General features: G+C 33.5%; 1 protein-coding gene across 2 annotated transcripts; it reads left to right on the forward strand.

Annotated features, from left to right (window-relative positions):
• The first annotated feature begins 3,969 nt into the window (after positions 1-3,969).
• Positions 3,970-10,359, forward strand: LOC129880931 (hydroxyproline O-galactosyltransferase GALT3). 2 transcript variants are annotated; one of them, XM_055955204.1, is made up of 8 exons: positions 3,970-4,055; positions 4,620-5,656; positions 6,541-6,776; positions 6,886-7,164; positions 7,976-8,104; positions 8,960-9,136; positions 9,209-9,316; positions 9,911-10,359. In XM_055955204.1, exons 2-8 carry the CDS (start codon positions 4,828-4,830, stop codon positions 10,115-10,117), a joined length of 1,965 nt encoding a protein of 654 aa, XP_055811179.1. In that variant the 5' UTR covers positions 3,970-4,055; positions 4,620-4,827; the 3' UTR covers positions 10,118-10,359. The 2 variants fall into 2 exon arrangements, with proteins under 2 accessions (XP_055811179.1, XP_055811178.1); XM_055955203.1 differs by having other exon boundaries at positions 4,000-4,150.
• Positions 10,360-13,595: the final 3,236 nt, after the last annotated feature.

Below are 13,595 nucleotides of genomic sequence, written 5' to 3' on the forward strand. Positions count from 1 at the left end.
TAAAATCTTCTCCTTATTGGCTGATTTCTAGCTCAAATTGAAGCCAACGCAACGTACAACAATTTTCTCTTCATGAGCTTCGGATTTCGGGACTTGGATTTTGGTCGGATTTGGTATTTCTCTCAAGAATTCCCTTTCTCTCTCTCTCTGGAAATTTCCAGAATTATGTTGGTCTAAAGTATGAAGGAATAGTTACAAAAAATCAGATTTAATTTCGTGGGCATTGGGCCTGACCCGAATTAGAATTGGGTTGGGCCGAATTCACTAATTAGTTTGGCCTGTCATACTTAAAATGTCTATATCTTATTACTCCGATATCGTATTTCATCCCACGACCTATGGTTGGAAAGATATTTTCATTATCTACAACTTTCATTTTGAGAGTTTTCCCAAATTCCCAAATTCTAAAGAGGTTATGGCCTCCCGAAGTCAGCTTACCCAAAACGTGACTTTAAGAAAAACATATTTGATGGCTTCTATTTTGATTTGGCTTAAGGGTCCTTCTTGAGATGTATTTTACTACACATAAATTATTTATATAACTTGGCATCTAAAACAAATCATGTCTTTTTAAAATTCAAAATTAAAAGTCCTTGAATTTATAATCGTTAGCTTACGAATAATCCAAAATGCAAAAATACGAAATGTAACAGGTATTTTACTCTCCAAAAGCTCTGGAGGAAGCTCCCAAAATTCTTCAGATAACACTGGATGAATTAATTTTTCATATGCATGTTTGTATGACCATACTGAATAATATGGAGAAACAAAATCATAAACTCTTAATCCATAATCATCCCCGAACTGGATTCTTATCGCAGCAATAGCATGTGGACAAGGTATTTTGTTCAAATCAAACTCTCTACAAGAACATGTTCTATTGTTTAGATCAACCATAGCCACTGAACCATGACCAATGATGCTAAAAGTGTGGAAGCTTATTTGATGGGCCAATAGTGTATTGCCTATAGTTACATTTTCTCTTATTTTTCTTTCAACAGAAGGGACACATATGGTTGATGTGTTGGCCAACATCATACGCCTCTCATGAAATTTTTGAGCAAACCTCCTATTTATAGAATTGAATAGAGCAGTGATTGGGAATTCTCTTTCCGCCAAGAACATCGAATTAATTGACTCAGCAATGTTGGTGGTCATTACATCATACCTAAAACATCAATAAATACATACATATTAACTAAGAATCTACAATATTATTTAGTGTAAGCAAATATAATTTGTTTAAGCAACCAATGGTTGTTTATAACGTACCTGTTGCCAGGGAAGTGTGCTCTACTCCATCTGTGGAAACCAACATCCTCAAGATAGTTGGCGACACTCATATCCAAATCTTTAATTTGTTGAAAATGATCATTAAACTCGTTCCTCTGATATGCTTTCGCTGCATCATAAAAATGGTGCATCCAATCTCCACAGTGAAAGTTTTTGCGGATGCTTTCACCCAGATGCCTCACACAAACTCCATAATGAGCTTCAGTATAAATCTTTGAAACAATTTTCTTTATAGATGGATGTCTATCAGAAATTATGCACAACTCATTAGTGTTGGGGACGATCTCGAGCAATTGTTCAAAAAAGTACTCATACGAGGCATCACCCTCCGAATTTACAATACAAAATGCCAAGGGAAATATGTGATTTTCGGTATCCAACGCCACAGCAGACAACAACACTCCGCCATACTTTCCAAACAAATGTGTTCCATCAACAGCTAGGACTTTTCTTGTATAAGCAAATCCATTTATCCAAGCTCCATAGGATACAAAAAAATACAAGAACCTGCCACAAGAATCAACCTTCAAATCTGTCTTACTTCCTTCATTTGTAACATGAATCATATGACGGTACTTATCTATAACTTCATATCCGTATTCTGGTGTTCCTCTTGTCAAAGATTTTGCAATATAACTACCCGCCAAACATTTCCAATAACTAATCTTGCATCCCAATTCTACACGAATTGTTTCCTTAATTTCTCTTGTAGATAGACTGTTCCCTTCGATAAATTTATTTTCAATGTGTTTAGCAACGACTTCAGCTGTTGCGTGTCGATGATGGCTTGTAAGATGTTGTACTCCACATGTGTGCATATTATGGTATGTGGTAATACGAAATCTATCGGTACCCTTAAACTTCATAGCTCGCAGTCGCCACTTGCAATTCTTATCTACACATTTGACATTGTAGATTTTTTTTGTGTTCTTTACCTGCTCAAAACTAAAATTATTCTTCACAGCAGCAAGGTTCAATAAGATTTTCAATTCTTGTTTCTTCTTGAAAGTTAGGCCCGAGAAAAATCCTGTGTTGTCTTCACGACTGTGGCTACATTGTGTTGAGACCTCAACCACCTGTGTACTGGACAGATTAATAGAAGTATATGTATCTTCTTCTGCCCTTTCTGCCCCTTCAGTATTGTAATCAAAATCTGGAAATTCTGAAGTAGCTTCAATTCTCGCTATATTGTAATCAAATCTAGAAAAATTTCCAGCTTCTTCTTGCCCTGTATTACCAGCAAGTCCAGGGAACACTCCAATTGCTTCTCCAGATTGTGGAACTTCTGTCGGCCCAATTTCAACCACATTTACCCTTAGAATGGGCCAACGACGATCATCTTTGTCAACATCAGCTAAATAAGTGAGCAAATCATTATCATCCTTTATTTCAGAAAAATGTGCTTTTTCCGTTGCAACAATGCTGAGCATGTAAGTGATTGAGAGATTCTTTGGCGCACAACATAACTTACACCTAGTAATGATGATATCAACAAACTCATCATACGCAACATCCCTCCTCACTAGTATCGGTACTGTAAGACCACCCTTCGACTTCCAACTATAACGCTCATCGGTCTCTATCCATTCACCATGTAGATCAACTGCTAATAGTATTGTGTCCCCCATTAATTGTCACAACACCTGTGGATATTACATAGATACATATTATAATTTGTGATAGTATTATAGTCAGTACAGTATTTAAACATAGATAATTTATTTGCAGGTTCCCAGTGCAAATAACTTTTGGTTGTTTAAATAAAATTTGATTGTTTACATGAAGCATGTATGTGCAGTGCAAACTCTTAGCATAAGTACCATGTTGTGCAATGCAGGTCATTTGTATAAACAACATGCAGTTATTTAAACAACATGCAGTTGTTTAGTTGTTTATAAACAATGCGTAGTTGTTTATTAACTATATAGAAGAACAGAATGTTTAATTTAGGAAACAATCAAGAAGTTAAATTATTACCTTAAATCACTGAGATGAAATGTTTATCCCTTTTGAAGCAAATTCCCAAACTATGTATTAACAAATTACTATCAAGAACACAGAAGTAACACAAATTAAAAAATCTTTGGTTTAGTGATGAAGAAGAAGGCAAATGCAGATTTCATTTTTGTTCAATGAAGAAAAATCTAACCCTAGTTTGAAGAGAGCAAGGAGTTTGGAAGGATGAAATGTGTTGAGATTGAAAAAAAAGAAAAGAAGAAGAAGATATGGAAGAAGAGGAAGATAATGTGGCTGCTGCTGCTCCCGCTAAAAAAAAAGGAGCTTTGCTGGAAACGAGCTTTGCTGGAAATTGGTTGCTGATCTTTTTGGCTAAACTCTTATATCTTGGGTCTGTTTGTAATTAGCAAAACTTTGGGGTGTATAAAAATATTTTTTTTTTAAATTAGCATAAACCATTAATCTCTAATTATACTAAAATCCCTTTTACCCAATTCTTATAACTTGTGTCCTAAATCTTCAAATACATAACTCAAACATCCCTTTTAATTCTATCTCCCATAAAAAGTAATAAAACCCCAATTTTATTTTTTTTACTTGAGACTGATGTATATAATTAAAGAATGACATATTTTACGTAATTAACTTAATTATATTGGAATTAATTTTCTTTTTTTTTAAAAAAAAAAGAAGGAAAACTGAAATATACGGCGTCGTTTTGTTTCAACAGAAGGCTTTCTACTGAATTCTTCATAGCTTGGAGCTAAAGCTGAATGAAGGAGAGGAAGAAGTAAAGTTGTAGACAAGTAAACCCTCAAATACCAACTTCCCAAATTTAAATTCAGCTCATTATGCAGTGAAAATCAAGAAATTCTTGTTTTTTTTCTGTGCAGAGCCAGAGGTTTGGTTAATTTTAGTGCTTATTGTTTTGTTTCTTGATCTTTACTCGCTTTTGTTTTTCCCCATTTTTCTTGAAAAAAAAATGAACTTTCTTACTTTCTGAAGTTCATTTCACTGTAAAAGAAAGAAGTACAGAAGAAAGAGAGGCAGAAAGTTGATTTTTAAAATTTTCAAGAATGTTAGAATCTGCATATTTCTTCTGGGGTGTGTGAAGATTTTAATATTGGGTGTTCGTGCTTATTGTTTTGCTTCTTGATCTGTACTAGCTTTTGTTTTTCCGCATTTTTTCTTGGAAAAAAACTACTTTTTTACTTTCTGAAGTTCATTTTACTGTAAAAGAGAGAAGTACAGAACAAAGAGTGGCAGAAAGTTGATTTTTTTAATTTTCAAGAATGTTAGATTCTGCATATATTAGCTGTGGTATGTGAAGATTTTATTGATAGGTTTTAGTGAAAATTCAAATTTTTCAGTTCTTGGGTGTCAAAAACTAAGGATTTGATTCACTGTGGTGGAACACTAGTTTTTGCTTGTTGGATTTCTACCCGTTGTCCGATACCTTCAGTGGGTCCCGATTAAATCCGGATTCACATGTTGAAGTGTTAAGTGACTCCATACCTTGGGCTTGAAAGCTAGACCTCAGTGGAGCACTAGTTAAGAACAAACTGAAGTAAACTGGGAATGAAGAAGTATGTATTAACAAGAAAAGTGGGAAGGAAGAGATGGGCTGGATTCCTCCTTATTATTGGTCTTGCAATGGTCTTGTTGATTCGATACAGCAGTGTAGAAAAATCATACAGCATTGTAGAAAAATCAGACAGCAGTGTGGGAGAATCTCCGAAAAAGCAATCAGTTTATGGGTTTTTCAATGACCATCCGTACATTAATGAAGGATCAAAAGATGAAAACGCTAAGTTGTCTGATTTAAAACCAGTAGAGCTAGTAACTTTTAAGGAAAAACCACATCTTATTGATGTCGAAGGGCTCAATGATCTATACAGTCTGAATAATTTTTCGAGGGAAGAGTCTAACGCATTGCTAGCATGGGGCAAGATGAGATTGTTGTTGTCTAGATCAGATGGTTTGAATGGAACTGCTCAAGGAGTTAAGGAGGCTGCTATATCATGGAAAGATTTGGTGTCGTTTATTGAGAAAAGCAAGGCTCAAGATGAGCAGGAAAATGAGGATTGTCCTTATTCTGTGACTGCATTCAATAGCGCGACGTTGAAGAATGGGAGCAATCTTAGGATCCCTTGTGGCTTAGTTGAAGATTCATCTATTACTGTTATAGGCATACCTGATGCAAAACAAGAAAGTTTTCAAATCAAGCTTGTGGGTTCGAAACTTCCAGAGGAAACAAAGCCTCCAATAGTTTTGAATTATAATGTGATTTTGCCCGGGGAGAACTTGACAAAGGATCCCCTTATCACTCAAAATACATGGACTAATGAATCCAGTTGGGGTAAGGTGGAAAAATGTCCTGATCATGGCTCTACCGACGTGTTAAAAGGTAAATCATACAAAAAATTTAATTAGCATATTTTCATCTTCTAATTTGTGTTCATTGAGGGAAGAAAGGTTATATGTAATCTTGTATATCTTTGTTAGAGATGGTTTTCTACCTTAAATGTCATATTACTTGCTAGTTGCTACAAGGGTGCTTTTAGAGAAGGATTTGTTCTATTTTGGTGGGTCTTTATAAGCTGCATTGATTGGATTTTGCAAACCCTTTTAATTTCTCAACCCTTTTCCGAAAAGTGAAATTATCTGATGTTGCAAGCACTTCAAACAGATAGTATTAGAACTTTACGTAATGATTTGTGACCAGCGTCCAGTCAAAGCAAAAGAGGTGTAGATGTGTTGCTCTTATATCATCACACAAGTGGGTTTGACCGCGTGACACGATGAAGGTGGTTGTCATTTAGTGAATTAAGTTACAAATTTCAAGTCTTTGATAAGCTTGTTATTATGAACTCAACCATTGAATGAATGAAAAGGAATTGTTCCTATCATGCTCTTTGATAAGCCATAACACCATTTGCATATTGAAGAAAGTTGTATGGAGTTGTAGTTCAATTTTTCAGTAAATGAATTGCCAATTTTTATTTATTTTTATTTGATGATACCATGCCTATTAGATAGAATGTACTTTGGCCAAGATTATCATGATGTATGGCGCTGTATCCTGTCAAAACTCTTAGTTCTGTGTTCTTACCAGATGCAAATAGGACGGTAGCCTTATAGACGAGTATTTCAATTGCAGGCTGTAGTGAAGTGGTGATCCCTCTTGAGTGACCAATATTTCAAATAAACATCCAGGAGTAGTTAGCACGTTATTGTTTCCATTGCTCCTTATAACCGTGTAATCTAACATATTCTTCCTACATATATCAGTTGATGGACTAGTCAAATGCAATGCCAAAATTTTCCGAAATAATATAGAAGAAACTGCAAATATGACCAATCCCAGCAATACAAAGTCTTCAGATGTATCAAATTCTAGTGCCTACGGTACTGCCAATTACCCTTTTCTTGAAGGTAATCCATTTACTGCAACACTATGGGCTGGTATAGAGGGGTTCCATATGACAGTCAACGGAAGACACGAGACGTCTTTTGCATATAGAGAGGTTAGTGTTGGTGGTTTCAGCCAGATCACTGAGCTTTATTGTCTTTTGGAACTGTTACATGAATTTTACGGATAACTCCTTCTATAGCGCTGTGTTTCTATAAATGCAGAAACTCGAACCTTGGTTGGTTAGTGGAGTCAATGTGATAGGCGGTGTGGACACCATATCGATCTTAGCAAAAGGATTACCTGTTTCCAATGATTTGAACTTGGGTTATGATGTTGAGCACCTTAAAGCTCCATTAACTCCTAAAAAGAGACTTGTGATGTTAATTGGGGTTTTCTCTACTGGAAACAATTTTGAGAGGCGTATGGCACTAAGGAAATCATGGATGCAATATGAAGCTGTGCAGACAGGAGAAGTAGCTGTCCGATTTTTTATTGGTCTTGTAAGTGAGTCATTCAACTGGAAGTAGTTATTATATCACTAATTTTCATATTCTACCATCTATTTCAAGTACTAAATATAGTAAAGTTCCTACAGTCCTCCTTTGATCATTTTTTTGTGGCTTGGCCATGCAAATTGTGATTATTTGAAAAAAAATAATCTGAATCAACTCACTGCATCTGTTGCTGTAGTTATAAAATTATGTGTGTTGTTCCTGATAATGTCTGATTAGAGGACAATATTAAGGTTTTGGCCATGATAATTGTGAGTACTTTGAAAAAAATAGTTTTTGTTTTCAATGTGAAAAATGATATTTAAAAATTGGATTTGTGTTTGGCCATTTGGAGTTGTTTTTGAATTTATTTGTGTAAATTGGAGTGAAAAAAGTGAAAACAGTTTTTTGGTGTTTTTCAAATTCATGAAAATTCCGGAATTTTGTGGCCAAATGCGTTTCCCCAGAGTTCAACTCCAGGAAAAAGTAAAAAATTTCATGGCCAAACACCCCCTGAGAGTCTAAATCACGCCTTCTATTTTTCAACTTGTAACTGGTTTCATGATTTGAAGGACAGCTTCAAGTTGTCTGAAGTTTGTCATATGTGATTGTGCTTTGTTTCTTCTATTTTGGCCTTTGCAATTGAGACTTTTCTGTCTCTTTTTCATGTTGCACTTCTATTTGTAATTGCTCGGCTGTGAGTTACCTCTTAAGATATTGTTGTTTAGCCTTTGTTGCTCAATTACTTTGCCTAAAAAAAATTCCGTTGCTCTCTAAGGAATTGTTCATTACTTATATGTCCTTTTGAAAGCAAATGCAGGACAAAAATAGGCAGGTCAATTTTGAGCTATGGAAGGAAGCACAAGCCTATGGAGATATTCAATTATTGCCTTTTGTTGATTACTACAGCCTGCTCACTTTGAAGACCATAGCAATTTGCATTATGGGTGTAAGACTTTCAAGTTTTATGAGTAAAAATTGAATTTAATTATCAGTTACAAATTTGAGTCTTCTTTTATTTGTAATTGCTAAAAGGATAGTATTACATACACTCCAAAAAAAGCTTTATAAAGTCTTACTACACAATTGACAAGTGAGGCTAGCCCGTGTGGTTGAGCATATCTAACATACTGGTAGGTTGAAGGTTCGAGTCACGCCGGAGGATAAATGGGAACACTATTGATCCTCCTAATGGGGTGGAGTGAACACTAGTGTATAAGGCCTTTTGATTGCAGCAAAGGTTTCTGGTGTGTATATAAAATATCCTTTGATATATCTTTAAAATAAAATGCGATTTAAGGATTATTACAACTCATTAAACTGAAAATGTTTCTGGATTATTTGCTCAATCCCTGTGCTATGGACACTCTAGATGTATTAAATCTCTCATCTGACGAGAAGAAACAAATCCCTATTTATTCTTAAATAGGTAATTGAGCGTTGTCTCGCTTTTCGGTTAAATTAGGCTTGGTGGTAGTGTAGAGCACTGTGTATGTAGTAGTATTAGCCTTATTCATGTAGTTTCTTGTTTTCTTTGATATCTGTTATCATATGATGTGTATTTTTTATTGCTTTCCGTATTAGTTGTCATATTCTCTTCATGGCAATATTTCCTCGTTCATGACTATTTTGATTTGATGCACTTGAGTTGAGGGTCTTTCTGAAACAACCGCTCTACCTCAACAAGGTAAGGGTAAGGTCTGGATACACTCTACCATTTCCAAACCCCACTTGTGGGACTAACATACTCATTGGAAAGATTGATAGACTAATTGGCTAAAGCGTTGGTGTGCTTAAATCGCAGGTTAAAATCCTACCTGCCAAATATGTTATGAAGACTGATGATGATGCTTTTGTAAGGATTGATGAAGTTCTATCTAGCCTCAAGGGAAAGGATCCTAATGGTCTATTGTATGGTGGAATATCTTTTGAGTCTGCACCCCACAGGGATAAAGAAAACAAGTGGTATATCAGTCCCGAGGTATCTATTTTCTAAACTTGTGTCTTCATATAGCAATTTTACTATCTCCTTAATCACGATTTCCTTCTGCAGGAATATCCTCCTTCCTCCTATCCCCCATGGGCACATGGACCAGGTTATATTATTTCTCGAGATATAGCTAAGTTCATTGTTCAGGGCCATCAAGAAAGGGAACTGATGGTAATACTCAGTCTTATTGTCCCCAAAACAAGTTCATTTTTCCTTTTGACCTGATCTTTCTGCCTTCTTATCAACCATGAATTACTACTAAAAGATAGTTCCAAGGAGAAAGATGAATAATTGAACTATTTATTTTGATTTTATATGACTTGAAAGAAAATGGTACCAAACCAATAATCAACTTACTGAAAGAATCTTATCTGTATCATCAATAGAAAGAAACAAAATACAAGAAGTACACTTGAGTCTCAAACAAGTTGGAGTCTGCTATATGAATCTCCACTTCTTCATTTAAGCACATTCCTTATCATCATTAGACTAAATACAAAGAAGCAAAATACTGCATAAAAATAGCAGCATTTTGCTTTTTGGAGTTCCTCCGTTTGTTTTAGATGTTCCGGAAGCAGAACGACTAGGAACTACCTAGTATAGAAAAACTACGGATGTTAACAACTTAACATTATTCTCTGTTATATATAATAGTCTTATCGTTTGAACCAAAAAAAAAAGAAGAAAAGAGATGAGAAGAAACACGTGAGATGAATTTCCCTACTCAAAATGCTAAATTGGTTTTGTTTGTGTATCTTTTGCCAGCTTTTTAAACTTGAGGATGTTGCTGTGGGCATTTGGGTTGAGGAATTCAGGAGGAAGGGTCACAAAGTACAGTATGTAAATGATGAAAGATTTTACAATGCTGGTTGTGAATCAGGCTATATTCTTGCACATTATCAGAATCCGAGGATGGTACTATGTCTGTGGGAGAAACTGCAGAAAGAGCACGAACCAAACTGCTGCGAGTAATCGTGCCGCAATCCTGAACGTTTCAAATTGACTAGTGAGTACAATTTTTTTTTGCAGATATAACGGTTTCAAATATGAGTCTGTTTATTCTTTGACAGAGTTCATCAAACTGCAATTATATATTATTTCATTGGCACTATATTGTTGTTATTCATGTAATCTATGTGCCATGTTATGTTGTCTTGGTAAGCTGATGTTGAATGTTGAAAAGGAGTAATAAATACTAAAGAGTTTAAGTTCTATGTACAGTGTAAAAGATATTTATATATATATTTATATATAATTACAACATACCCTGTGTGATTCCACATAATGAGATTTGGGGAGAGAGGTATACGAGACCTAACCCCCCTACCTTTGTGGGAAGAGAGAGGTTGTTTCCTATAGACACTAGGCTCAAGAAAAGCAATAAAATATCTAGTGAAAAAGTGAGATTTGGGAGGATACAATGTACGCAAACATTATCATTGTCTTGTGGAGATAAAAAAGCGTTTTTCATAATATATAGGTTTAAAAAATGCAAGAGTAAAAAGGAAGTTAAAATGAAAATATCGAGAAAAAAAGGGAGGAAAGTATTGACTATTGACAACAAAAATAGTAAAGATAATTAAAATAAATGAAATAACAATATTAATAAAATTGAAGAATAAAATAATAATAATAATAATATTGATACCGAAAAGAGGAAGCAAATAAGAGGTGCTCTAAACTAGCACCATCATCTACCACAAAAAAGAGATACATTATTTGACAAACTGCTAACCTACTAATCTATTTCTCGACCTCCATATTCTCCCATATTTAGGATTATGTATTAGGTCAGCTGAAAATGTATCACAATTCTTCCTTGGTCTACCCTCTTCAAAATTTACTATGCAATATTAGTGTAGAAAAGTTGAAGTCAAATTCTATACTAATATCCCATTACCTGTTGGCATCTTTTTTGAGTGCTTGGTCCTTCTAGAGGTAGTGTTTTGACTGATCACGGGATGGTTGACACTCAAGCATTGCAAATGTTCCACTATGTGTTGGGCCAAAGAAATTGCCAAGTGCCCGAAATAGCGTTTATTTATCACTTTTCAACTATCTTTGAAAAATAATCATAGTAAGAGTGTTTTTTATTTCATCAAGTGAAACTCTAGGATATTGTTTGGATTGGTCAAAATATTCATTATAATCGTTCTTTTCATGTAATTAATTAATTAAATTCAATTTTTTTCCTTTTACTCATTGAAAACAATGTTTATTGAGTTTTGATATTCCAGAACGAGGAATATTTTTGTTGAGCCGAAGGTTTATTGATAACCACAAGATTTATGTCCACTATAATCAAGTGGATTTAAAAAAAAAAAATTGTAATAATATCGTACAAGTCACTCAAATCAATATATACAAAAAGAGTTATTGTAATCCTATTTGCACAATATAATTTTCGATAAAAGTGATGTACAAGTGGTTGGACCTTGCTAGTTGCTTCTAGATTTCTTTAACCTATTTCTCTGTCTTTGTACAATTTTAATTTAATGTAAAATTAATGTATTATATCTTTTTTTAAAATGGAAAATACAGAGTATTATTATGTATTAAAGTCGGCGTAGACTAAACTTGGAATTAATAAATATTTCTCCATTTGTTATACTAACGAATAAATGTATTTTTAACGTGACTAATGATGTTCATTTGGAAGAATGAAGGTTGACATATTTGTAGAACTATCTAGAAAGAAAAGGATACTTCTTAGCCCTATTCATTGTTTCAACTAAAGAAAGTCACTTGTTTGTTTGTATTATTGGATAAACATGTAAAAAAAAGTTTTGATTGTACCTGATAAAGTTGTCGTCGTATGATCACAAGGTCATGGATTTGAATTATTAAAATAGTCTTTTACAAAAATATAGATTAAGACTGTAAAATAAACCCTTTTAATTATTCGATCCTGTTTTAAACTACATGCATAACGAAATCTTAGTATATCGAGCTATCTGGATAGACATAATTTTGATCCAACCTACCTCGTTACTTAATTTAGGTCATCGCATGAAGTAGAAAAAGGATAGCATGCTGCATTACCAGATTCCACGTGTGGAATTTCACTGGATTGTTGTTGTTGTAAATGTCTATATCTGACTGGATTCGTCTGTTTGCGTGAGTGATTATTAATTTGGAAATTGATAGTGTTGGTGTAATTTTAACATGTAATAATATGGTTTTATCCGTCGGACACCAAGTCAAAACGAAGTGCTCTTTCTATATGAAGTTCTGCTTGAACTTGGGTCTCAATAATTTTCTAAAAAATACTATCGGGCTCCTGTTGTTCCTCAGTAGCTCAGTGGTAGAGCGGCCCTGAAAAAGCCAACTTTTAGAATTCCATCAAGACCAGCCCGGGGAAGAATATAAATAGAAAATACGTCAATTGTAGAAATTTCAGAATAAGTTAGATCATTGAAGTTACGAGTGTTGCATATATTGATACAAATTCTTTTGTTTAACAGGAGACACTACCATCATTGTAAAATTTTATTCACACCTTATATTTAATATATCAAATCAAGTAATTATTGTTAATGGAATGATAATAAATTTATATTGACTAATCATAATTAAGTAATAAAATTCTACTAGCAAATAGAGTAAAGTTTTATAAACATTACCATAACTTAAAAATTGAAATCATTCTCTCCTAGTGAATTAGGTATTTAATTAAAGATTAAATTAAAGCCTTTTAGGTGCTTGAGTATGAACATATTAATTAGCAGGATTAACCCATTCTCTTAATTAAGATTTTTCCTTCCTTTATGCCTCTTAATTGGAGTTTTCCATAAGGTCTCTCGTAATAGCATTTAATTTAATCTTCATTTTCAAATTTTTCCTCCTAAAAAGTCAATTAAGGTTTCTCTATTACTGCCGTATCAAAATTCTTATTAAAAATATTTGTTATTTTAGAATTTTAATTCAAGTCTATTGGTATATTAGGATATCATTACTGCACTTCCATAGTCCCACTTGACACTCATCATAATTATAATAACAAAATTCATTATTATTATTTTTATTTTATTTTAAATAATAATTATTTTTGAATACTATAATCTCTTCATCGATTATAGTACCAACATATTGAGTAAATGTTCAATGAAAAAAATTAAATTTCATATTTATAGACTTAAATAAGAGTAAAATAATCAAATATTCATTTTAATTAGTAATATTTTTTTTTTAAGAAGTCTATAAATGAAAAATATAACAAGTATTTTCAAACGAATGAACTAATTACATGCAATCATATAATTCGACCACCAAAGATGGAACGGAATACAAATACAATTTTTTTAATTCGTAATCAATATATATAATAAAAGTGAATAACTAATATTTAATTAAAAAATTCATATACTTAATAATTTATTGTTTTTTTAATCAATTTTATACGATACGAAGCGAGTACGGGACTATAAATAAAAGATCATGTAATCCGAGT

Source organism: Solanum dulcamara, chromosome 2, assembly GCF_947179165.1.
Source record: "Solanum dulcamara chromosome 2, daSolDulc1.2, whole genome shotgun sequence".
NCBI classification, from domain to species: Eukaryota; Viridiplantae; Streptophyta; class Magnoliopsida; order Solanales; family Solanaceae; genus Solanum; species Solanum dulcamara.

What these genes read in the sequence shown, in the direction of transcription:
- LOC129880931 (XM_055955204.1), top strand. Translation starts at nt 4,828, where the DNA reads ATGAAGAAGTATGTATTAACAAGAAAAGTGGGAAGGAAGAGATGGGCT. An exon ending in TCCGATTTTTTATTGGTCTT is followed by an intron (nt 7,165 to 7,975) that starts GTAAGTGAGTCA and finishes AAGCAAATGCAG; the next exon opens with GACAAAAATAGGCAGGTCAA. An exon ending in AGTGGTATATCAGTCCCGAG is followed by an intron (nt 9,137 to 9,208) that starts GTATCTATTTTC and finishes TTCCTTCTGCAG; the next exon opens with GAATATCCTCCTTCCTCCTA.